Source organism: Solea senegalensis, linkage group LG16 (assembly GCF_019176455.1).
Source record: "Solea senegalensis isolate Sse05_10M linkage group LG16, IFAPA_SoseM_1, whole genome shotgun sequence".
Lineage (NCBI taxonomy): Eukaryota > Metazoa > Chordata > Actinopteri > Pleuronectiformes > Soleidae > Solea > Solea senegalensis.
This window is the reverse complement of record NC_058036.1, coordinates 21577263-21604438: the sequence shown is the minus strand read 5'-3', so window position 1 is coordinate 21604438 and position 27176 is coordinate 21577263. Positions and strand designations below refer to the sequence as shown.

The following is a 27176-nucleotide window of genomic DNA, read 5'->3' as shown; positions in this document are numbered from 1 at the left end:
CATCTCATCAAACTGCTGCAGGACCAGCTTTTTTTGAGCAGCAGAATTCACTTCTGAAACTTTTCATGGATGCTTGTGTGTGTGTTTGTGTTGCTGTTGGCTCCGTTTCAGCCTGTGTGTAACACTGAGATCTAACCTCCACTTTACTGCCAATCTACAAGCTGTTAAAGTGGAACTATGCAGACTTTTTACCCTCATTTTACAGCTTTGGAGTCCATTTAACATCAATGGTTAAATGAGATTGGAGATGTCTCCACTTCCCCTACCATCTGTTAAGTCTGTCCCACACGAGAGGATCTCTGGTCAGATTTCAGTCTCAATCTGGCCCTTCAGATATCGTGGGCACTTCTGATTTTAGGCTGATTATTGGACACATCAGAGTCCTCTTGATTTCAAATTGTAAGAATCAAACATGTTTGATATTTACAACTGAACAGCGATTGGGGGGCGTGAGCAGAACCCCGCAATAACCAATGAGATGCATACTTTTGTCGAGTGCATCCACAGGTTTTTGCATTTTTGAGGGTTAGGTCGAGATGAGTTTCTGTGAGATCCCAAATCCCTGGAATCTCCTCCCTGAAATCGTTTGATGAAAAACCAAGTGTGTGGTCCTGCTTCTTGACTGGTCGTCCAGTCTGTGTTTTCTCAGGATTAAAACACTGAAAATCGGTTACAAATGTTGTTGTGTCTGTGGTCTCACGTTTTCAAGTCGGATTTGAAAATCCTCTAGTGTGGGCCAGGCTTAAGCAGGAAATCGTGCAAGATCAGGGCTGCCGACCTCAGCAGGAGAATCTGTGAATGGGTGAGGAGTTTGTCAGATCTGATCTGGCAAATGACTGAAAGGAGAATCTTTTGTATAGTTTATGTCTAAAAAATGACTTGAGTGTTCTGTAGCTTTGTGTTGATCCAGCAACTGAAAGTTTCACACCTCAGTTTTATGCATTGGCACTGAACATTGATTGGAATGAAAACTGCGATGCGTCACATCATCCAGAAATGGCTTTTATTCACACAAATACCAGACTGGTGAAAACAAACCCATCAAAAACGCCAGTGTTTCTTGTTGTTGTTTGGAGGGCAATAGGATTAGTATTAGAAAGAAAAACTATAGATAAATAAATACAAAAGCGGTGCACAGATTTGCAGTGGATTCTACGCCTGACTGCACAAGCCTGAGCTCTGAGTAAAGCAGCCCCAGCAATTGCCACTGGCACTTAGGCACAGGGAATTGGAAAACAAGTTCAAAGAGATTGAGGAGGCTTTGGTGTTGGACCAAGAAAAACCTACAAGACAAAGAAACAACCTCAGAAAACAGCAGATCTCTGCGAGAAGAGAAGAGATGCAGACGAAAGAGGACACACAGGGAGAGACAGAGAGACAGAGAGACAGAGAGAGATAGATAGATAGATAGATAGATAGATAGATAGATGGATAGATGCTGTACAATCATAAATAAAATACTCCAGCAAAGAAAATAAGAACACATACCACGTACAGTTGTCATAGACCAGTTTAAATCAAGCCTGAATAAAAGCCTGTCTAGTTTTCAGATACTAACAGAACAGGAGGAGGTTTACTACACAGAAACATGGCTCCACCCACATGGACCTGATGCATAATCCAACAAAGACAACAACAGTGGGAAAGTGAGAGAGTGTTTACGTCGTGTTTCTAACTAGTTTGTACAAACTGGACGTTTAAGCCAGAGAATTTCTAAAAAGTTAACCACTGCCTTATCTGACACGTACAAGGTCAAACAACTCACCACCATATCACCCTATAATGTAAGTAATGCATAATGGACAAGATGCAATTGCTCTGGAAGTTATTCGGCAAGCGAGGAGTTGGTGTGCATGCATGTCTCCCCTCAGTGTGAGCAGCAGTGGACAGAGAAATCAAACAATGTGATTCTCACAGTGGAACCGGTTCCATCCAGATGTGAGATGACGGCATTCTTCACTCGCCATCCTCCACCTGCTGGAGAGATGAAGAGAACGGAACTTTGTCAAAGATTTCAGTCAATGACACAAGACGGTGCTTTCAGTGACAGCAGCATGAGTTCTTTTGTATTTGATGTGTAATTACAGCCTCACTGTTTCCACTGCACCAGTGAGTTCAGGATTAATGGCAGCTTTGAAATTAGCACGTCCATGTCCTTGTCATCATGCATCAGCCCACTCAGTCACAGAACATGAGCAAATGTTAGCTGCAGATGCTCAGTTTTGCATAGCAATGCATGTTAGCGTGAGAGGTTTTGAGCAGTGCTATCAACAAATGATATCATCGTGGAAAAGAGGCGGAGCCAGGTGTTTGAAGCGCTCACAGCTCATAACATGGCAAATAAAGCATGATGGGCATCTGTGAGGCATGAAATCCCACACACAAACACAGACTGCACGCTAACAGGTGCCTCTGAGCCAGAGATCACCCTCAGTAAATGCTCAGATTAACAGATAACAATAAGAGACACTGGAGTTTAACATGCAAATGAAAAGTGTGCATGAGAATCCTGCTGAAATCAGAAGTGATGCATTAAAAATCAAAGCCAGATGGAGCCACACTGTTGTCACAGCTCATCGCTCTGATCCAGGCTCGCTCAAGGTGAAAGATGTTTTAACTCTTCACATCGTCCATGCAGGAAAAAAAGGCTTTTATTTCTGTGCAGGGGAAAATCCCGGCTTCTTCAGCGCTAACTGACTGAAAACCTCAGATACTTTTGAGGCTCTGGCAGATTTCAGACACTTCAAGTTTCTTGTATGAGGTATACTTAGACATCATTAGGTCTCACGTACTGCTGACCGTGCTCTACGTGCTCCCCGAGCTCAGAGGCAGTGAAAATATGACTGTCACTGGGTACAAGTGGTTTTAGACTGAGTTCTTTTTGCACACACACACCAATTAGTGAGACTGAATTTGACCTCTGCATGTAACCCGTCCTTTTTACACAGCAGGAGTGAACCCTTGGTGCTCACACGGCACGGATCTGTGCCGCAGGTGCACCCATGGTAAATGATAATACACAGCTCCTTATATGGACATCCTGGGTGTGTGTGTGTGTGTTTGTAGGTCACATATTCAGGCTTTAAAAAATAAAGGAAGTTTTAATGAACTGATTCTAATGATTCAGTTACACTGGAAACGACTGCGTTACAAGTCACTGGTCACTTGAGACCTCTGCCTTAGAAAGTTCTAGGACATGCAAAGAAAATATTTTTTTTCATAGTTATGTGTTTGTTTATTTTAAACTGCCACAGGGTCAGTTGTGTTGATTATTGGTGGATATGTGGACCACGAAGCAGAGACACACAAATAAAAAGAGTGACTGGAGTTTATTGAGCACAAATTAAAGGCAGGCAGAGGTGGCAGGGGGCGGGACCAGCTCACTAAACACAGGACAGGAAGAATACAAAGAGTCAAAGGTGTGACAAGGCTGTGGCGAAAAAACAAAAGGCAATGGTTACAAAAAGTCATGTGCACATTTATTCCTTCCCCCGACTCTTGACTATCAAACACAGGGCTGCTCAGACTGTATACCATGTGACATTAAAACGCTCCTTCATCATCGTGACATCTGACAATCTTCCAGAGACTGTGAGTCACTTTATACAGTAGCTTGGGAGGTTTTTTTTTAAATTCATTCTAATGATTGGCCTGTGGCAGCGAGCAGGAGAAAATCAGCTACTTTGAAGTTCCCTCGTATGAATGGCAACACAGACTGTTGTTGTTGTGCCAAACCTGGAGCTTAATTGCCCTGAAACAACACAAAGGCTTTGGGCTTATTACGGCCCAGTTGCCTGACAATACTTTGCCCTTTAAAATAAACACATTGAGGAGTAATTGGAAGTGGCAGAATCAGCCTTTACTGATCCTGGTCATGAATGTGAAAGCTCCTGGATCTGTGTCATCATATGTGTGTCATACATCTGTGTCATCATATGTGTGTCATACATCTGTGTCATCATATGTGTGTCATACATCTGTGTCATCATATGTGTCATACATCTGTGTCATCATATGTGTGTCACACATCTGTGTCATCATATGTGTGTGTATCATCATATGTGTCATACATCTGTGTCATCATATACATGTGTCATACATCTGTGTCATCATATGTGTGTGTGTCATCATATGTGTGTATCATCATACATCTGTGTCATCATATGTGTGTCATACATCTGTGTCATCATATGTGTGTCATACATCTGTGTCATTTCTGCTCTTCTTCTCCATTTACAATAGGTTTTTTTGTGTGTGTGTGTGTGTGTGTGTGTGTGTGCACGTGTGCGTATGTGTGATATTTTCAGATGTGACCCATGAAACAGGAGGTTATTTGACAATGACAGTGGAGCATGGGTGGCAGAATGAGGGAGGCTAAGATTCATGGAGGCCCTGGAGGCTGCTCGGAGGGAGGCTTTGCCCCATTTCTTGTGGGCATGTTGGTTTACTGGAGTTAAAATGATCCAAATGGATGTTGTCTGTGGGCATCAGGTACCAGGCCAGGGCGGAAACAGGAGCACCGTCTGTCTGTCTGTCTAATGGCAGATGAAAAGAGACGGCGTGCTGTCTCTGCTCTCAATCACGTCTCACTAAGCAGAAACAGTGACACTAATGCAGTGAAGAACAGGTGAAGTGACTCCTCAGAGCTCATGGATCAGCGCTCACTCTCTTTCTAGTGAAATCCCAGATTAATTGTATTATCTTTTCTTTTTCCATCAGTGATAGAACCTGGTACCTGGTGCTTCTTTAGTTCCTGCTCTGTCGAGGTTCCAGGTGAGCTGCAACGAGACCAGAGAGTGTCGTCACTGGAAGAGTCATGAGCGCGACGTCCGACACAGAACACCACGGTCCGCCGACGATGTTTAAACATCAGAGGATGAATGTTTGTGTATAAAATGACATCATGGCAGTTTTGTGCAGCCATTCTGGAAGCAATATAATATGTTAGTAGCAGCAACACTGTCTTTACCAACATTATTCTGCCACTGTTTTTAATGAGAAGCAAGTTCATGCTTAGTGTTACACGGATGTTAAAACATGAGCTGAACCCTTTAACACCTCAGCCTCAAAACGTCCGTCTGTTTATTTTAACAATAAAAGGTTCCAGAAAATGTCCTGTAAGTGATTTTGCCCATTTTTCCAGAATAAATTTCAATGTCTGGCAGTTATTTACAATTTACTGCATGTTAAAGTAGTGTATTAACAATTTAAAATGAAGAAAATCAAAGAACACTGTAGTTGTATTAAATTTGAAATTTGAACAGTATAAAACATATTTAAAAAAAATAGTCTTTGTCTCAATGTCCAAAAACAGGCCAAAATATGGAAACTTATGTACAGATATTTTTCCCACTTTTTCCCTCTCTGACAACAAAGGCGCTGATTCCCCGGCTTCCTGCAACAGCACAAGTGTGATTACCATAATAACAACACGTCGACTTTGACGTGCAACTTCTCAGCTTTCAGAAACTGTTGGAATTTTTCTGATGGCACAAACTCTTGCATAATTATGGTAATGCACTTGTGTCATCTGTGATACACTCAGTGTTAAAGGGTTAATTAGCAGGATTTTATAAGTTATACATTGTTAGATAATTTGCTATTTATTCACACAAATAAGTGAATGTGGATATCAAGGATATTTAGTGATGTTCTTCATATTAGGGAACTTAATTTACCTATTTCAAAATCACCTTGACATCCATGAAATGACGTTACGTTATCAAACCTTTATCTGTCTGTCTTTTCCTCGTTCTCTTTTCAGCTCCAGAGTCATAAACACATTTCAGAGACATTGTTGCATGCTCCTCTCGCTCATCATTTACAAGCAGTGACGTGCAGCGCTGTGTGAACATGCCCATGATCTTCATGGTTGTCACTACCTGAGCTCAAAGGGAGTCGGAAGCACTACTGCAGAAGCAGTACAATGTAAAATATTATCTTTAACAATGCCATGCAATAATGAAGTGCTCTAAGAGTAGTAGAGGTATGGGAAATTGAACAATACATTTCCTAAATTAGATTTATATATACACAAGATTGTATAGTTTAGAAGAGAAGAAATGTATGTCGAAAAAAGTCAGGTTTTGTGTGATGAAGATTTAGCCCTGGGCTAATTTGACTGTCTTAGAGCTCGGTTGACTATAATGAGATGTAATTGATTTGAATTGACAATAAAATGTTCAATTCAAAATAAATAAAATGTTGAAATTCCACTCTTGTAATAAAGTCAGACATGTTGACAGACGAGTCAGATAGATACTCGAGACAAACTAAGCTCCTAACATTGTCACTTCATATAAATGCTTGTACAGTGTAACAAATAAAATAAGCTTTTCATAGTCATCAGCCTGCGGGTCAGAGCATTCATCTGTAAAAGTGAAAGAACTGTTTTCATGCGGTGACTCAGGAGAATGTGTCATAACGTGGAGCTGAGACTCGTGAAGGTTAAATAAGTGACCAGTCATTTTTCACGCTCACAGAAGGACACGGTGGTGAGAAGAAGAAAAAGGCAGCACAGACACATTTGCCTCTCACTCATTAGAGAATGTGTGTGGCTAAAATGACAACTGAGAACAATAGTGTGACTGCACAAAAAGGCTGTTTACCACATGGAAGGAAAGAAACACTGCCTTCCTGCTGTCAAACAGAGGAGAGAAAGTGTAAAGCTATATGTGAATATTTTAATCAAAGTAAAAAAATAAATGAAATAAACTGCTTCAATACTTTAAAAGATGTCTATTAATTGTGGAAACAAGATTTGCTCTCCTGTTCTAAGTATACGGTCATATCAACAGACATTGTCTGTTGCTTGTTGTTGGTGAATAAAGACACGTTTTTTATCTCCTTGCCAGCTTCATATACTGGAGTATGTGGTGTTGTATCAGGCTCATTGCTCAAATGATTTCATTAAAACCTAAATGACAACAAAAACCAAGGTTTTACATTTACAGAGAACCTGCCTATAGTGTATCTTTATATGTACTTTAGCACTACTGTATTTAGTATTCTTATCATGGTGTATTCAGAGTCTAACATAATCATAAAGACCCAGTTTATGACTTTAATAATGCTGTGTGGATCCTCTCAGTCTAAAACGTGATTTTTGTGGGCAATGTACACGATAATTCAGGCAGGAAAACCTGCAAGCGGCAAAGTAATATCATTACTGTGTCTTACACTGGCAGTAAACTGGTTACTGGCTGAGCCTTTTCTTACTGTGGGTAGTTAGAGAGTCGGATTGCATCTTTGTGGCAGTCTGCAGCCACAAGATATCTATGGAATGCAAGGTTTTTTTCCTATCACCATATTATATTGTTATACCAACACACACAGTGGGTGTCTGGGAAGAAATATGCAGACATTAGCCCCAAAATGTATTCTCATCTGGTGCTTGAGCCCAAATAATGCAGGTAATTCTTCTCCAAATGTCACAAGGGAGAATCTGCAGGAGACACAAAAAGACCGATGTGTTTGCTCAATGACTTTCTCGAGACTGAACCAGGAACCTTGTGGTGCCTTTGAAGATTCTTTTCATCTTTGAAGGTGAAAAGAATTAAAACACGAGGGGCACCTCTCAAGGCACTTTCATAAATCCAGGTCATGGGTCCATTCATGTCCTTTATATTTGACATTAAAATGGTTTCAAATAACGACCTCTTTCTGCGTCTTCATCGGGACGGAAAGAGAAAAACGTAATTGAGATACATTTTCTTTTTTATACCAAGAACCACCTGAGAAAAACAGGTTGAGCTCTCAAAGTTACACCATAATGACCAACGTTAAAACACAGAGGTGTCAACAGGTTGAGCAGATTTAGTCCTAATAAGATTATTTCCTCTCTCTTCATCCTCACATACTTCACACACCGGTGTAGTGACATTAGATTAAGATGGCGCGAGAGATATCGTGACTCTAATTATTATTATTATTTAATTATCTGACATGCTAATATCGTCATGGTAATGAAAAACAAACAACAGCAAATATAACGTTTGGGTTATTTAAATATAAGAAAATCTAATCTAGTGATGGTTTGAGACATGAGTAAGCTGCTTTAAAAAGGAAATAGCTGCATGGTGTTTGTACCCTATGAGATTTGCAGTCCTCGATTCCAGAAGCCACAAGTGGCCTCAGACGAAATTGAAAATAGCTGCCAAAGTCTGACTGATGAGAATGGACACCAGCTGGGAGCCAATGTATAACAACTACTCAGGATGGAGACAGGACACCAGCAAACATAACTTATATAGGTACAAACCATTTTCACCGACACAAGGAGGATCTGTTTTGAAGAATTCAGGCCTGCAGATGCAATTTAATCTCTTGACTGCTGACAAGCCATTTAGAGCCAACAGCATCAGCCACCTCATTAGTGTCTTGCTGGGCCCAATGGATATAACGCTGCAAATTAGGTGAACTTTCCGCATGAGTCTGTATGAAGATATTTGTGGTGGTATGAATACAACCAAATATCCAACAACTGCGACTGATGCAGCCGTTCTCAGCCTGTAGGATCATCCTCAACCAAACAACACGAACAAACACGTGCTGTCACGCCTCATTCCTCAGCTACAGGAAACACTGAATGTCATTTACAGTGGAGGAGAGGAGGAGGAGGAGAGGAAGCACAGCAGTGAGGTGTTGTTGGAATTGCATTGTCTGGATGGATGGATGGATAGATAGTGCAGTGAAAAGGCTCAGTGTGATCACTCGACCGCCCCCAGAACAATGACATTAAAAAGAACTAATTCTAATTTTGCCTGCAGATACATTCATTTAAATTTCCCAGGCTTCATGTGAATGAATTTAAATGACTCGGGTTCTGCAGGTGGCCGCCTTGACTAAAAATGACATCATTGACTCTCCGCACAGTACCATGTCCCCGTCGCTGGGGGGCGTTGTGTCCTCCTGTCAACTACTCACGTGCGACTTCGTCGACTGACGTTTCAGGAAGTGGATTCAAGACAGCACCAAAAAAATGCAGCTGGCTAATCATCATAAATAGAGCGATACGTGATGCTGGAGCAGCAACATGAAAACAATGCGACGCATGACCGTGTTGTAAACATATGAAGTTCTTTAAGTCCTTTAAGAACACTCAGCAAGTAAGTCTGCTAGCTTCCTGTTTGCTTAACGCTACGTAGCGAGCTAACCCTGCGTTAGCATTATTACAAACTAATAACTGGTTACACACAACCGGAAATGTTTTAGGGTGTTAACGTCTGTAAAAATGTGTTCTAACACTTTCTTAGGGTTTATAATTAATCATCGGTAGTAGCCCGGTTGCAAAGACAGCAACATATCATTTATTATCTGGTAAACTGGGGTTTTAATACGAGTCAAACCAGTTTAAGGTTTTCTTTATGCTCTTATTTCTCAACTAATGTCACTATGAACAGCTTTTTGATTTGACTGACTTTACACAACAGAATACTCAAATATAACTGAGGATAAAAAAAGATCCAGTGCACCGAGGGAGCGTTAGACTTATTTGAAGCCTTCACCTTACAAAGTCCATGTGTTAATATTAAGAATATAAATGATTCACTGGTGAGTTTTTGTTTGCAGTAATTCGAGAATAAAAACAAACGTTCACAATGAAACAGTCGTCCAACACAAAGTCAAATCATCCAAACCATTACTGAACCTACGGTATATAACATCAACAATGACGACGCTGTGCATGCACTTTCCGTTTTCAATCATTCTGCTGACATCTGAAGACTCTGCTGCACTGAAACTTGAAAGCATTATTTCCTAACTCAGTCCTGTCATGAGGAAGTTGAAGGACCAGCTGGTCACGAGTTTTAGTTTGAAGGAAAGCAGAGAACATGAGTAGCATAAGTAACATAAGTGAGTAACATAAGTATTTCTATTCTAGCTATACAATGTGATGTATAGTTTGAAGGTAACTTTGTGAACTGATGCCACTCATTATTTCATCTTTCCTATGCATCCAGTTTAAAAAGATAAGAAGCGTCATTATTATTTTTTCTAGAATATAAAATTGTTATTGCTGATGATTATACAAATTCACGATATAGCTTGTGAGCGTATTTACTACCTGCCCACTCTTGCAATTATTTTGTCTATTGTGTGACATACAGCTACTATAAATAGAACTGTCTTGTTTGTCTTTTGATACAGATTGAATTTCATTCAGACTTCTGGTAAGCGTTGAAATTTTCAAACCACTCCAATGTCTTCTGGCTGTCCACCCCAGTCACCTGCTGTGGCAAAGTCTGAAGTACCAGTCGAGGGTGAATGTCCCTTGCTGGCTGCCACCTTTGCCTATTGGGACAACATCCTGGGTCCACGGGTGCGCTACATCTGGGCACCAAAGGGAGACCAGCTGATGTTCCTCAGTGATGGAGAGGTCACCTTTTTGGCCAATCATACCCTCAATGGGGAGATTCTGCGTAGTGCAGAATGTGGCGCCGTGGATGTGAAGTTCTTTGTCCTGGCAGAAAAAGGAGTCATCATTGTGTCTCTCATTTTTGACGGTGAGCTAAAGGGGGACAAGAATACATGTGCCTTGTCTATTATCCTGCCCCAGACAGAGCTGGCCTTCTACCTGCCTCTGCACACCATCTGTGTCGAGAGGCTAAAACACGTCATCCGCAAGGGGCGCATTTGGATGCAGAAGGTACCCCCAATGTTTTGACGTCTCACTCCTGCTCATATGTTTCTATTTTGTATTTGCACAGTACTACAAATAACCAAGTCATAATAACAATAATAATAATAATATATGGGTATTTTACAGACGTGAGTGATTCATAGAGGGAATTACACAGAGCACACCCACAGACTGTTTATTATTAAATCAGGATTATGAGATTTAGATGAGTTCCAGACATTATTCGTTATTTGTAAGTCTAAAAGCAGATTTGCCAGAGAACCTGCAATAGCTGGTTGATGTTTTTTTTTATTTCTGAGGATGAATTTTCATTTTTAGCGGCGATACAGGAAATATAAACAAATGTCTGGTACATTTAAACTATTGTCAAATGAGTTCAAACAATGCTAAATAAGTCTCCACACAACTCTCTCTGTGACTGGCTCTTGGAATAGCACAGTTGTTTTCATGTCTGTGGAGAAATGCATTTTCTGTGCACAACTGAGCAGGCGAGGCTGAAGAAGCACACAGTGCAAGTAAAGTGAGAAACAGTAGCTTCATACAGCGGCACCTCAGCTTAAAAACACAGAGACTCACCCATGAAACGTTGTGTGTATCTGTTATTTGAGTTCAACTTTTGACTTTACTGCAGATTAATTTAAGTTGTTTAAATATTTTTCACTTTAGCAATGTACAGAGAAAGAACACTGGGGTCATATGAGACATTTCCTTTCTTCTCTCTCCTCATGGTTTTTGCCTTTAGCTTCATGCATTGGTGATGGAATAGCTTGAACTGACAGAAAACCTATGTTGCCTAATTATTATCATGAAAATGTATTCCTGTTAATTAAAATGTGCAGGTAACATAAGATAGTCTTACTCCTGCCCCTTCAATCATGGAGTGCACAGAAATATTGATAAGAAAATAATCAATAATTACCCTTTTTACTTCTAAGATTTTCTTGAAACCTTATCTAACCTTGCCTCCTGATTTTCAAGTGGTATTAAGTCATCTATCTCCATGGTTTCATCCTTTTGGGGTTGCAGTAACATTGGCACAATAATTAAGTTGCTCACTTTGAACACACAGGAGTTCATTTGCTAATTACATCTGAGATCTCCTGCAGAGAAAGTTAGTGAGTAGATGATAATAATAAGGGCAGATAAAATAAGCTGACGCACAGTGCTTTACAATGCATCACTGTTGCAGACTCTGCTGTATATTTATCAGTCTCCAGTGTTTTGCATGTTTGTCACGATTGTTATTTTTACTGCGTCCCTTTTGTCAGACTGCTCCTCCTGACGTAAATATTGTAGCACGGTTCTTTATTTTTTGCCCGACGCACCTGCAGTTTGGCATCTTCTCTGCTGTGTTAGTTGTGTTGTTACATTTTGAGAAACTAAATATATCATCAGCCTTTATGTCAAAGCCCTTACAGCTGACTCGAGGGCTGGAGATCTGTCCTCTATACTTTATACTCTAGTTCAGAGCTAAATTCACTTCTTGTGCCACTGCTTGTATTAACACTGGATGAACTAGATTTATGCCCCTAAATAAACAATAATAGTTGTAAAGAAAAATATTTCTTTATTAACTGCTTAATTTATGAATGGATTGTTCTGTGTTGATACTGGTATTCACTTAAGGTTCTTAGTATTGGTGTAGTTACCAAAACATTTAGTATCCAGACAACATCACTGTCCTTTACCAAATATCACATTTGTGGTCTAAGATTGTTAACTTACAGCTCCAGTGTGTAAGTTTTGGTGATTTTCTGTTGTTGTTATTGATATTATTTTGCCTCTATTTGGTCCTCATGAACAGAAACAATATTCCGTGAACAACAATATTTGTTTACTACGTCCTCTATCTGAAAACAGACTCAGTCAAGCAATACTATCGGACCTGACTGAGGGATCGTTTACGTGTATGTAGTGGCAGTGCAGGGGCAGGCTGATTGTAAAATTGTAAAAGACATTTTATAATTATAACACACCAAGAGAACTGACACAGACGAGGTCACATTACATGAAAATCTGCTCTCTGCTGCAGCTGTGGAATAAACGCTTTGTGGAGTTCACGGATTTTTGAATATATTTTGTTTTGACTTAAAACAAATTACGTTTTCTAGGCAATATGAGCCGGGTGACATGACATCTAAACAGAGAGTTGTATGGAGTTGATAGGCTGTGTGAACGGTTTAAATGTAATGGACATTTTTTGATGGTTAAAAGTTTTTTAGTAAAGTTTTAGCAGCAACGGTTGTAATTTTCATTTTTATTTATTTGTACTTATTTATTTCTCTGTACCTTTTTTAGAAAGGCAAATGTAGTGAATGTGGTAGAATCAACAGATTGGAGAACATGCTGCATGAAATCAATACCTCTAAAGTGTCTGCTCCACAGTGTTTTCCATTCGTGTTACACCATTTATATGCTGTGTTGTGTTTCCTCCTCCCTTCATCCTCAGGGCTACAACATCATCTCAGTGTTAAGCCTGGAGATAATCCCAATCATGGAGCTGTTGGCCTCTATGAAGTCACACAGTGTGCAAGAAGATATAGATGTGAGCAACACACACACACACACACACACACACACACACACACACACACACACACACATGCTGGTTGATTGTTTCACTAAGGTAGCAACAACATCTTTGAGCCCACTTTAAAACAAGAAAGGACATTTGTTGTTTACTGACACAGTAGTTAAGTTTTCAGATTTGTTTTCATTCATTATTTAAACCAAAAAATATTAGCACTTAAATAATTTATAGTGAATGCAGAGTAAATGCTATAGCTACAAGCTGAAAGGAAACAAGTTGCCTTTTGTTGCAAATGTTTGCAAATTTCCATGGTTTTGTTCTATCACTTGAACTTTTCAAATGGCCTCATTTTCCAAAAGCTTTTGAATTATTCATGTTTCCTCGATTACCATCCAGAGTAGTTCTATACATTGTTCCCCTAATGTGACAAAAAAGGAGAGAATAACCTCCCCAAGAAATCTTCTTGCGGTTTCTGAATCAGATTTTCCTGGCAGGGCCTGTAACAGTGCCCATCTGTAATGTTGTTTCTTTTGTAACCAATTTTCAAAATGACTAATTTCTTTGTTTGGCTCCTGCTGAGTAGATAAAAGACACCGTGCTGAATGATGATGACATCGGGGACAGCTGCCATGAGGATTTCCTCCACAAGTAAGCGCTCCAGTGCAGACAAATGGAGACAGATGATGAACAATGCCTGTTTAACACCCATCAACCTTCCAATGATGAGTAATGGCTCTCTACTTTAGTGGAGGTTCCTCCTGAGAAAAGGATTGTAGCTAAATTGCTGTTTAGTGTTGACAGTCTGGAAAGTCCATTTTGACAATAAAGCTCCCAGTTGCTCTGAGCTGACCTGGATTAGTTCACCATCATCTGTGGACATGACAAAGTGTCAGCTCAGGAATATTTCATTTATACCACCAATCAGGGATGGGCAAACAATGGCAGTCGCTTATTGTAGTTTAGTTTCAAAGCAAAGCTTGTGTCAGGTCACATTATGTTTGGAGTGAGGTTGTGTGTTAAATCTTTCTCAAACCTTAAGATGGACTAACCTTAGTGTGAAAACCAGGCTGAAGTGAAACAATCTGTGTTTCTTACGAGACCTGGGACTCGGCAGCCTGGTTTTCTGCTGAAAGATGACAGGGGGAGTGGAGACAACCCCCAATCTCCCCGCAGCAAGTCATTTAACCATCACAATGACTCTGAAGCTGTTACATTAGTAACAGCTCCTGCATAGTTGTACTTTAATGCAAGCTTTGCTTTGCCTTTTCTGATATGTCGCAGAGGTAATCCTCCCCCTGACTCTACAGCACAACACCACAGATTTAAAAGTTTTGGGCAGCCCGTGGCCAAGTGGAAAGGGAACTTGACTTGTAACCAGAGGTTCGCCAGTTCAAATCCCCACCCGGCCAAAAAGGGCTGGGGTACCCCTGAGCAAGGTACCCAACCCCCAATGCTCCCGGGCGCCACTCAGTGTGGCAGCCCACTGCTCCTAATTCTAGGATGGGTCAAAATGCAGAGGAATACTTTCCCTAAGGGGATTAATAAAAACTAACTTTAACTTTTAACTTTAAATAAAAATGGAAACGCAATGATTTCATGCGTCCTGCAGCACTCAGGCCTAGACGAGTAGTAAGGTTACACCACGTGACCAGAAGATAAAGAAATCATGAGCCTCCTTATAATGTATCTTTTTGGTTGCAGAGCTTTTGAACGTTTGAGGTGAATGGAGGTCATTCTGCTGCTCCCTAAGGGGGAATTCTTTTGTTTCTTCTTGTCTTTACTTGAAAGTAATATTTTGCAATAGCAAAATGGCTATCAATGCAGACAGATAAACAACACAGAGACATGACAGTTCACATAAATTCAAAGCTGCTGAAGCCGTCTGACTGTCCATTTGCCACAGTTTTGTCATTATGCATTATGCAATATTGTCTGCTGGCATCAATTTGATATTTTTGTGGGGAAAAAAAGATTTTTTTAACAGTACTTTATGTAGTATACAGTAATGTATCAGCACACAAATAATCAAATATTCATGCCCATCCCGAGCATCAATCGAATGAATGAATTCCTATAAATACAGGATGGTCATTGGGAGAGAACGTCATCCTAACTACATGTGTAAAAAGTACATACAAGGATTACTAGGCTAATGTAACTTCTCATTAACCAGAGCCATTTCTCTTCTTCCTCCAGCCTCTTCAATGTTTACTGGAGTCACTTCATCTATCTCTGCCGTGATTCCTAAAAGCTGCCATTAATAATTAGTAAGAGTAATGCCAATGGCGCTAATTGGTTATATTTACAACCCTTTGTCTCTTTGGTTCAGGGCCATCAGCTCTCATCTGCAGACTTGTGGCTGTTCAATAGTCGTGGGAAGCAATCCAGAGAAAGTAAATAAGGTAAATTTACTGGATTAGTGGCTGCACACAGACAGGATTTTTGTAAACCATCTGCATAGTTTAAAAACACACTGTTCTGAACAGGTTTGTCAGTAGTTTGAATCTCAAACACAGCAAAGTTGCTGCTTCAGCTGTCAACAGAAACAGGGATTATAGAATGGTGACACTGCAGATTGTAACAGAGGACTTCCAAATACCGAGGTAAATAGGAAAATACCTGCCTGAATTAAAATAACCCGCTTGTTCTACGGTTCTGAAAACCAAGCCATTTCAGGCTTAATTATACATACATACTGATGAATAGTTTATTCAGTGTTTGCCAGTAAAACCCCCTAAATGTTACACACTGGACCTTTAACTGTCGTTTAGTTGACTTGAGGCCTGAATTGACAACCATTTAAATCAAGATTTTATTTGTTTCTAACAGCTAGGCTGAAGGCTAATACCAGATTAAGGTCTATAATTAAATGTGGCTTTTTAGTAATTATGGTCCTAAATTGTGCAGCAGTTCCCTTTGTTTTAATCCAACTAGCAGCAAATCTAAAGTAAGAGAAAAAAAACAACAACAACCAAACAAAACAGAAGGCTGTTCAATTTCTGTCCACTTTTAAAAACTAGAAACCTGATACAGCGTGATTCCAAACCTTTACAGTGTCAAATAGTTCATTAAATAAAGTTTTTCCATTTATTTTGCAAAATATGCCCTAAAACATTGCCTGAAATCTATTGAATATACTTTTTTATTTGACTGAAAGCTAAGTTTTTAACTCTGTCTCTGACTGTTTTCTTTAGATTGTGCGAACCCTCTGCCTCTTCCTCACTCCTGCAGAGAGGAAGTGCTCCCGCCTCTGTAAGGCTGACTCTTCTTTCAAATACGACACAGGCCTATTTGTCCAGGGTCTGCTAAAGGTAGACACACCAGTTCCCTCTCATTAGTACATTGTGGTTTGAACTCGAGCTTGGTCACTGGTCTGTGTGCTGTCTGCCTGTTTGATCTTGCCCACGCTGTTGTCCTCATTTTTCCCCCTCAGGCATTTTTTAAACTTATTTCACAGAGGCAGAAACCGTACACAGATAATTGCACAACAATAATCCAATGCAATACATACTGCATTTAAAACAATGACTAAGTTCTAATGTCCTTAAAGTAAGCAACAAACATAAAGCATCAGTAGATTACAATATGCATTTTATTGACTTAATGCACCAGTGTGACTGGGCAAATATTGATATTTTAATTAACAAATTAAGGTGCATGATGTTATTTTTCTGCCTCTGTTTTGTCTTTGTGAACAAAAACGGTTTATGATTTGTATGCTGTGTCCTTCATGCAATACCATCACATCTGACCTTAACCAAACAGTGCAAAATAAACATTAAATGCAGTGGAAAAAATATGTATAAAACAGTGCAAAATAAACATCTAATACAGTGGAAAAAAATATGTATAAAACGGTGCAAAATAGACATTAAATACAGTGGAAAAAATATGTATAAAACAGTGCAAAATAAACATCTAATAAAGTGGAAAAAAATATGTATAAAACGGTGCAAAATAAACATTAAATACAGTGGAAAAAATATGTATAAAACAGTGCAAAATAAACATTTAATACAGTGGAAAAAAATATGTATAAAACTGTGCAAAATAAACATTAAAAACAGTGGAAAAGATATGTATAAAACTGTGCAAAATAAACATTAAAAACAGTGGAAAAGATATGTATAAAACTGTGCAAAATAAACATTAAATACAGTGGAAAAAATATGTATAAAACAGTGCAAAATCAACATTAAAAACAACTGTGCAATGTTAATAATAATCTCACTTCTAAAACCTTGAATAAGTAATGCAAATGTCATTAAGAGTCATTATGAACACATTCCACAAGATTGTAGAGTTTGGTGATTTTGGTTTTGATGAAACTTTGTGATGAGGCTTCTTTATTGATTTTTTAGCAATAAAGAAGGAAATGGCCACATTTAGGTCACTGGACTTTTGTGATGGGGGCACATAAGAAGCCTGTTTTGTTTCAATGTTTCCATGGACCAGCAGACGTTAAAATGTTAAAAATTAATGTTTACAATTTATAAGCGGTTCACATAACGAGCTAAATCACAGCTCGACTTCATTTAGTTACAGTAGAAGGCAGAAAATGTCCTGAGGACAGCTGCTCTCGAATCCTCGTTCCGACATTTCTTCTTCACTTCCTAAAAAAAGCACACCCGTCACTGGAGGTGCAGCGTGTAACGCATATCTCGTGATTTTTCTCCAGCGTGGTTTGTGTTTTGTGTCTCACTTTCCCAGTACAATGTTGCTGATGCCTTCGTCTCTCGAAATAGTTTCCTGTGTGCAGCGTGGGAATGTCCTTGGATAACACGAGAATTTCCCCAACAGTTGAGGGGAGAGGCAGAGTGGGTAAACAGGAACAAGGGCAGCAAAAAAGCTGATCGTTAAGAACACGAGTCTGGTACACACTGACTCTGTTATGTATCTCATACACTATTACATTTCCATGTATACATGCAGTGTGAAACCAGAAGAAGAAAACAAACGAAACAAAAGGATAGCAGGCGTTCTCTACTTGTGAGATATGAAATAAGACATTAAAACCCACACATGACGCCTACATAGCATGTTTTTTCAAAAGCTATTCTGATATTCCCCCTTTGTGAGTTTTATTTCCATATTCCGAATATGACACTGCATGTTATCACACATCTGACACAAAATAACATCTCAACACTCCCCTTTAATTCAAAAGGTCTTGCAATGTTAACAATACTAATAAAACAATTCCTGATCCGCCCACTTCCTCTCATCAAATCAAAATTTAATTTGTTCCTTGCTGGTGCATGCCCCACCCCTCCACTTTGCTTTGTGAAAATTGGCTCAGTAATTGTTTTGTAATCAAACCAACAGATGCGGGTGAAAATATAGCCTCCTTGGTGAAGGTGATCATCATACCACATAGTGAGATGATGAGCCTCCAACTGTCTTTTCCTTCCCTTTGTTTAATTCCCAGGATTCCACAGGCAGCTTTGTCCTGCCCTTCCGTCAGGTTCTCTACTCACCATATCCAACCACTCACATTGACGTCGACATCAACACCGTGAAGCAGATGCCGCCGTGCCACGAGCACACGTTCAACCAGAGGCGCTACATGCGCTCAGAGCTGAGTGCGCTCTGGAAGACCGACAGCGAGGAGGACATACCTCCAGACACGGTCATTTACACGGATGAAACCTTCACACCTGACCTGTGAGTCACGCACACAGTCCTTGTTTTTTTTACATGTTCCAACCTTTAATCTAATGTCATTCCTTTTTTTCTCAGTAATATTTTTCAGGACGTCATGCACAAAGACACCTTGGTGAAGTCATTTATAGATGAGGTGAGAAGACAGCTACTTTTCATAATTTATACTTAAAGTGAAACATCATGTGTATATATGTGTATGTGTATATGTATATATATATATATATATATATATATATGTATATATGTATATATGTATATGTATACTGTACTTATATGTGTATATACACGTGTATATATATATATATATATATATATATGTATATATACATGGTTATATATCATGATGTTTCTTCCAAACTCTGAGGAGTTTACTCTTAAAAACAGAGATAAGTGATACTGAGCCTCCTCTACATGAACATGGTATTTATAAAGTAAACCCAAAGTGTGTATTCATTCAGCCTTTTTATGTAAAATCACCAAGTGAAAATAAATTAAGTCATGTTTTGTTTAAGATGACCTCAATGGCTGACTACAGCACATACATGAAACATGTGATGCCATGATGTAGTCTCCAGAGCCTGGTGATACAAAATTAGAATGAGGGTAACATCTTGTCATCCGTGGTTACTATTTGTTCTCACATCAACAACAATATGTTGCTTCTTCAAGGTTAGCACAAAGAAGGAACATAGGGGGGCAGTATTAATTATTATTGTTAAGTTTTTCCTGCTGATTTGTGGCCTGGACTATTAATTGACATCCTGCTTCATACCCAGGTGTTTATGCTGAAGCCGGGTCTGTCCCTGCGGAGCACCTATCTGGCCCAGTTTCTGCTGCTGCTCCACAGGAAGGCCCTCACACTGCTCAAGTACATCGAGGACGAAACGTAAGAACCGTCTCTAATACTGTGTTTCCATCATGGTACTGAAGATGGTTTGGTTTGGTAAAGTATGGAGGGGTAAAGCCCTAGATCAGGCTTGGCAAGCTGAGCGTTTCAAGACAGGAACTCAGGAAAATGTCTGGAAATTGAGTTCCGTACATTCTCTGGAGTTTGCCTTTAACATATGAAGAGTGCAGCCTTGGTTAGATGTGTTCAAGAGCAGGACCATTTCCACAACTTTCTGGTGAAGGGGTGGAGCTTGCATAAGGGTTATGGCCAGGTAAAGGTAGTGAAATAACACAAATGATTGATCAGTATGCGCTGTGATTGCACTTGATCAGACAGCAACATTATCACCACATGCCCGAGGACACACACAGTCAAAAAAGCCCAAAGCCCTGTAGTCTGATCGTCGTCATATCAGTGAACTGATAATATCCACAAAGATTTGCTGTACAGTGGTGAGGATATGGCAGCTCCAGAGGGACAAATCACCAAACTAAGGATGACGAGGAACTGACGAGATTATTTTCACCTGAGAAACATCTGCTCGTCCTCACTCCGAGTTCAATAGTGCAGAGAGGTGTGTCCTCTGTGCACGACACTGAACTGCCTGAGGAATAAGGATAAGTTACTCTGATTCACTTGACCGGAGGTGCACAGCAGACACTCGATGAACAGATGAAGATGAAGACCAGGATGTCAAACAGTGAGTGAAAGATAAACATATGGTCAGGATAGCATGCAGGGAGAGAGCACAGAATGTAGGCTCCTTTCCACTGAGCTGCAGAAACGAACAGATGAGTCACACAGATCCCTCGCCCTGCTCTCGATCTGTAGCTGTGAAATCTAGAAGGTACAGATATTTTTGATGTTTGAAGATGGTCAAATCTGAGCCCAGACACCGCACTTAAAAACTCATCAGTCATTGTGACTTACACTTGCCAAGAATATCATTATATCTATGCTTCTATATATGCTTCCATGAATGCATTTTAACAGGGCTTGGATTGTTACATCAGTTAACTTTGCTGAAATATCTTGCTAATATTCTCCAAACCCCTTGATGTATAAACAATAGAATACTTGGTATTGTAGTTCTAGCAGTATTAAAACAAATATAAAATATCATGAATAAATAAAGCAATGCAACGATACATCCCACCTCCTCTCTACTCTCTCATCAAAACTCCGCCCTCAAAAAACACAGAACTCTCACTGCGAGGAGACGAGTGGAGGAGAGAGCTGAGAGGACATCGTTATTGATAGAACGTCATGTGGGAACCATCTGCATAAAACACCCCTAATATTCTCATTGTGCAGGTAGAGAGGTTAGTGAGGGACAGTTATGCCAGCATACAGGTTTTATGTGTTTATTACAGCACTGTGAGGGCTGCAGTACAGGATCCTTCCCCCAGACAATCTATTGATTCATGGCCCGAGGCATAAGCAAGCTCAGTGGCTGCGTCGGGTCCCTGATCACCAACATTTTAACATATTAAAGAAATCTAAATATCTTTAGATACTTTCATATATATCTAAATAGTGTTTGTAAAAGTTTTGTATTTGAAGATTTTTGCACATCTATTCCAAGTTTACGACTTTGCAGAAAATACATTGTCTGCTGTTGTATTTAGTTACTTTTCTTACTTTGTGCTCCACTTTGAATATGAAAGTGATTTTACTGCTCTCTAAACAAAGAGTGACACTGTTTGGAGTAAATAACACAGCTAAAATATACAGTATAATAGTCAAGCAGGGGCGACTTCTAGGTGGTGGGAGGGGGCCTCAAATCAAATTCAGCCTAGGGCCCCATAAAGGCTAGGATTTCAACAAATAGGATGTAAAGCGTATACATACTAGGGTTGGGTCCACATCCTAGTCGATACACCAGGGCAAATATGGATATTTTAATTAAGAAATGGCGCTCTGAATGAAACAGTCCCTGCCCCTGTTTCACTCACTGGGTGTCAGGACTTGAAGTCTCCTCGCTGCGACGAGGGATGATGGCAGAGAACGCTCCGTTAACAGATGCTCCAGCCACGTTCAATACATAGACTTTATGCACTTTGTTCTCTTATGTTGTGAATAATAGAGAAATCCTGCTCTTTTCACACTTCAGTTAGACAGATATCATGATTGTCTTGCACTATATTGATGATCACAGACTCATTGAATCACAATATTGTTATGGTGGAATCGCGCACCGTCTCGTGTCGTAACGTATCGTGAGTTACCCTGTGATCATAGCTTTAGATTCAGATTCTTATTTTAAACCTCACAGAAAACAACTGACATCGACTGACTTCGTGCCTCTGTGTAATCACACCATCACAGAATCAAAGCTGAATTTCCTGTCTGGTAAATAAAGTGTGTGAATAATTTTAGTATTCCCCTGGTCCCGTTTGTGTCCTTCTGGAGGGACGATGCACATAATGTATATGCATGTGGACAGGAGCACGGAAAAGTCTGTCCTTGAGTTTGAACATGTTGGGCAGATCTCATCAAACAAACACCGTAACACCCAGCCCTCTCTGTTTATGGCACCTGTCACTGTGGCCGCACATGAGTGCTGACTGATGGTCTGGTGACAGAGAATGATGAATCCTTAGCATCACTTCCTTCTCCTCTATAATGCATAAGTGTTAAATGAAGTAAATAATATATGGAGTAAGGAAATCATGTAAAGCAATGATTTAAAGCACGTTGCTTTCACAGCCGAGCGAGGCTCAGAGAGTCTGGAATGAAGCCAGCAGCAACATGTTTCCCCATCATCATCAAAACACCAAATGGTGCTTTTATGATCATCATTTTAATCACTGACAGGAAACTTGTCACTCCTCTGCCTCCCTCTGCCACATAAATGGACTTATTTCAGGCTTTTAATGGCCTCACACCACCTTTTGCGGAACATTGGCTCAACAGTTAAACAAGGTTAAAAAAAGAACAGCACTGGTAGCTTTACACTTGACTACATCCTCTCCATGGACCCACTTCAGTTTCTCATAATAATAGTATAACTGGTCATTCTCCAGTCCCATCAGCGTTACAGTAACCTCCCTGTGGCTCAGCTCCAAAGGCCCAGACTTTTCATCACACCCTCCCTGTGGTGACTTGGGTCAAAGCTCCATCTGGGCGTGACACATCCTTCTGTGCTCTCATCAGTGAACTGACCTTCCCACTCCTTTAGGACAGCAGTCACTCCATATTTAAATCCTCCAGCTTTTACATAGTCGTCCTACTGTTGTTTGCAAAGGTCATTTAAAGACTTCCTGCAAGTTCTTAAACCCTTGGTCGAGCTCAGATGACTTATTGTTGCTCATTTTAGTTTCAGACTGTTGTTCTACCTTTAACTCGATATAGAAGTAGAGCATTTTAAAAATGTGTGTCCTAACATGTGGACTCCAGGAAACCCAGACCAAAGTGTCTCTCTGAAGTTATGAAGAACTTTTAAAATCATGTATTCATTACTTTTGTATCCTGAACCTTTAAAGCTGAACTAGTAACTCTGTTCACTCTCTTCACAGCTGTTGATTAGTGGTAGGAGGTGGAGGAGGTCAGGGTTCAATACCCACTTCTTCTAGTCAGCATGCAGATGTCTCACCTGGGCGTGTGACTGTGAGCGTGTGACTGTGAGCGTGTGAATGGATGTGATGAATGTTTGACAGAAGAAAGTGTAAGAGTGTGAGGCAGGTGTGTGTTAAATGCTGCCAGTGAAAGTCAGTGAAACGCTTCGATCAGTGTTTCTCAAACGTTTTACACCGTACTCGCCAACGTCAGAGTACAGTGGTGTAAAGAGGGCGAGCTAAGTCACAGATGTTTCTCTCATCTTCCTCTTCCTCACATATACTTCACACACTGGTGTAGTGACATTAGATTAAGATGGAGATAAGGTTTATTTCAATTATGTTCTTATTTATTTCATTTTCTATGGACTCCACGTCATATTTGAAAGCATTAGCTTCCCGACAAAGTGTGTAATTATCCATCAACATAAATATCTATCACACATATTTTACAGCAATTTAAAACCTAATTATTCATTTATATTAATAGTCCCACACTTGATCTGTTTGGGTGTAAAGTCTATTTCACAATAAAGATTTTTATCTCAGCATATGAACCGACTCTACCACAGTTGACTATAAATTAGCTTCATACAATTATTCCCAGTTCTTGTTACAAGAAACTGAACCGTGTCCCTGAGGAGGATTTAGTGAAGAGCAAAGCTACTTAACTCTTCTTTCTTTTTATTTGTGTTATTGTTGAATAAATGTTGTGTAAAAAACGTCTAAATCAAAGGCTCGTTGATGCAGAAGGTGGTGTGAGGACAAACCGGACTCTGTTTTAGTAAATCCAGCAGCTGCACCCTGCGGGTTCCTGTTTGTACGTCATGTTTGTTCTTTGCTAAGCCTCTGGCTGAAGTCAGAACCCACCAGAGATTTCACTTCTTTTCTCTCCCATCTCTCATGTTTTTTCCCCTCTCACCCCTGCGTTAAAAAGCCTTTTACTCAAATTAAAAACTTTACAATCCGTGCAGCCCCAGCTGAAGCCATGACTAATCGATCCCTCCAGGAATTCAAAGTTGGCTCTTTTCCATGACGCAGTTCTAGCACTGCTCGCCTTGACTCCACTGTTCTTTGTTTTCCATCAGTGATAGTTTCTGGTGCCTGGTGCTTTTTTTGCTACCTGCTCCACTGAGCGTCATCACTGGAAGAGTCATGACTGTAGATCAGTTAAAAATCCTGAACACATGCGTTCATCTCCAACATTTAGCAAAGGAAATGTCTGAAATCTCAATATTTAACAGTCATGCAGAAAATCTTTTTAATTCTCTGATTCTAATGACTTAGTACACCGTCATTAGTTTGTGCTTGTGTCGCATATAGACCCCGCCCACGTTTAGTCATTGAGAACAAACCGAGTAGAACAGAGTTGTGTTAGAACTGTATAATGTCATGAATGCAAATTCAACCAAATTAACCAAAAATAAATTCAAGTGATTGGAATGTATCCCAATCACTGTAGTTTTCTGTGTGTGGCCATGACAGTGGCTGTTTGAACATTAGTTATTTACATGAGTTAGTTATGTTACTGTACATGAGGCTGTGTTGAGTTCAGCTGCAGGACGCTCTAATCACAACCAGGAGTTTTAATGTTTTTGTTTTCATTGAACTTGTAACAACAACATTGTTTGTAACAAAACAATCGAATGATTTGTGGATTATATTCTTGTTGATGAATCTTTCTCAAACTTCAAAATGTCTTTGTCAATTTAAGTCATTTCTTTGTTATTCGTAGCAGAGAAACCAGTGATTATTCTGCACTAATAGAGTGTGTGAGTGAGTCTCTCTAACTGAGTTTACTTAAAATGGTGGCTGAGCCCAAAGAAGGATTTAACTTCAGTGTCACAGCGTTTTCCTCTGTTGAAATTCAAGAGAAAAAGAGAAATCATGTTCAGTTGTAGAGATATTATTGGCTTCATATTCAATCCTTTTACAATATGCTGTCATTTATTAATATAAATTATAATGTTGGTGTTTTCTGACCTAATATAAGAATTGTTGCTGTGATCCTATTTTGCTGTGTTTAAAATGCTCCACGATGATGATGATGATGATGATGACGACGACATTTTTCACAGTAAAAGCTCCAGAAACAAAACAAACAAAGCCGTCGCAGCAGAAGCACATGAGCGCTCTTGTTTATGGGGTTGCTAACAGCCTGATGTCTAAGGGCAGGTTATTTCACAGGTGTCTTGACAGGGTTGTTTATGCTCACTTGCCATTCTGTGTCCACATACATAATTCATTCCTGCACACAGCTGCAGCCCCGGTTCAATGCTAATACAGAGCCTCTGACCCTGAGCACTGTAGCTTGTTAGCAGTTACAGCACAGTGAAACACTTTTGCTCACTTTCATTTGCAGGCAAAAGGGGAAGAAGCCGTTTCGATCTTTGCGGAGCTTGAAGACGGACCTGGATCTGACGGTGGAAGGAGACCTGAACATTGTGATGGCCTTTGCTGAGAAGCTGAGGGCAGGACTGCACTCGTTTGTGTTTGGGAAACCATTCTACACCAGCATGCAGGAGCGAGACATCCTCATGACCTTGTGACTCTTAATGTTTACCTGCACTTTATTTATTGGATGGTCAGTGAAAACACATGTTTCTGTGCCATTGTTTTCTCTGTGTGTGCGTGTGTGTGTGTGTGTGTGTGTGTTCTCTTGTTACATGAAGGCATGAATATTTAGTTCTGCTGTGCTGGAATGAAAACCTTTTGTGTCTTGATCAATACAAGGCATGATTTTTATTAACAAAATGGTTGTTACTGCTGTTATGAGCCATTAGAATTAAAGTTTTGATATATTGCCTTGATCATGATGTAAGTTTATTGTTTTAGAAGTTAATTATTCTCTACTGCTGGATGAATTATTCATGTACACTGCCTCCCGCTAACAAAGGCTCTGTGTTCATTTATGGTGTTAAAAGTGTCCCAGGTACCCACCAGTACATTTACAATTTAATTTAATTTGTATGTAGAAGAAATAGAAGTTATTAACTTCCATTACTGCCTAGTATTGCGTGGACCTTTGAAACTTCTGAACTTGTGGCTTGGCATTTTTCAAACATCTGATGAGTGACAATGTGTCCAGAATGTGAACAATTCAGATGCAATAAAATGTTAAAAATGTTTTTGTCTAATACAGGACAATTTCATAAAAATAAATAAATAAAAAATACGCACAAAGGCACTGCAAATGAAATCTGACCTCAAAAGATCCTCTTGTTACAGTTATTAGATTTGTACAACATTCATGCACAAATGTGTTCTTGTTACTTCCACCGTTCTTTTTTGCATTTCTGATGCAGTCACTTTGTTTTAACAGTTTCAACATACAAACGTAAACACTGTGTTCAGTCCATTTGTGATCAGTAATCCACAAATAAGTCTGTGTAGAAACTGTTTTAACTGCTGTATTAAACATTTTTGTTTAACAAATGTCGTTTGTCTAACAGTTCTTAGCGATTTAAAACACGAGGGAAAAAACCCAAAAGTGAAGGTGTTAATGACAAATAAAGTGACTTATTGTGACAATACTAAAGACCCCCATATGGAGTTTAGTTAAAATAACTCTGGAAAGCATTGAAAATGGTTGACATGCACATGGGTGATGGTCCAGCATTTCTGATTTTCCTGAAGCTCACGTACCACTCGTGGTACACGCACCACAGTTTGAGAACTATGGCATTAAACAGTATTATTTCTTCTCTGTGTGTTATCATGTGTGTAAATCTGAGTATTTAGGAGAACGACTGATAGAAGCTGAGTCTTGCGGCTCTCCTAACACTTCACTGATAGGCCCCAAGTGAAATACCTAAATTGATGCCATAACATTTTGCAGACGTGTCCTCTGAGGAACACACCCCACTAGTGTCTTTTTATTGTTTGTGTTAAACT

The 27176-nt window shown here is 39.7% G+C and overlaps 1 protein-coding gene across 1 annotated transcript; it reads left to right on the top strand.

The window, feature by feature from the left end:
* The first annotated feature begins 8945 nt into the window (after positions 1 to 8945).
* c9orf72 (C9orf72-SMCR8 complex subunit) lies at positions 8946 to 26717 on the top strand. Its single transcript, XM_044047646.1, has 10 exons — positions 8946 to 9107; positions 10150 to 10648; positions 13092 to 13187; positions 13756 to 13820; positions 15502 to 15574; positions 16367 to 16483; positions 18601 to 18836; positions 18912 to 18969; positions 19613 to 19722; positions 25645 to 26717. Exons 2-10 carry the CDS (start codon positions 10202 to 10204, stop codon positions 25829 to 25831), a joined length of 1389 nt encoding a protein of 462 aa, XP_043903581.1. The 5' UTR covers positions 8946 to 9107; positions 10150 to 10201; the 3' UTR covers positions 25832 to 26717.
* The last annotated feature ends 459 nt before the right edge of the window (positions 26718 to 27176 follow it).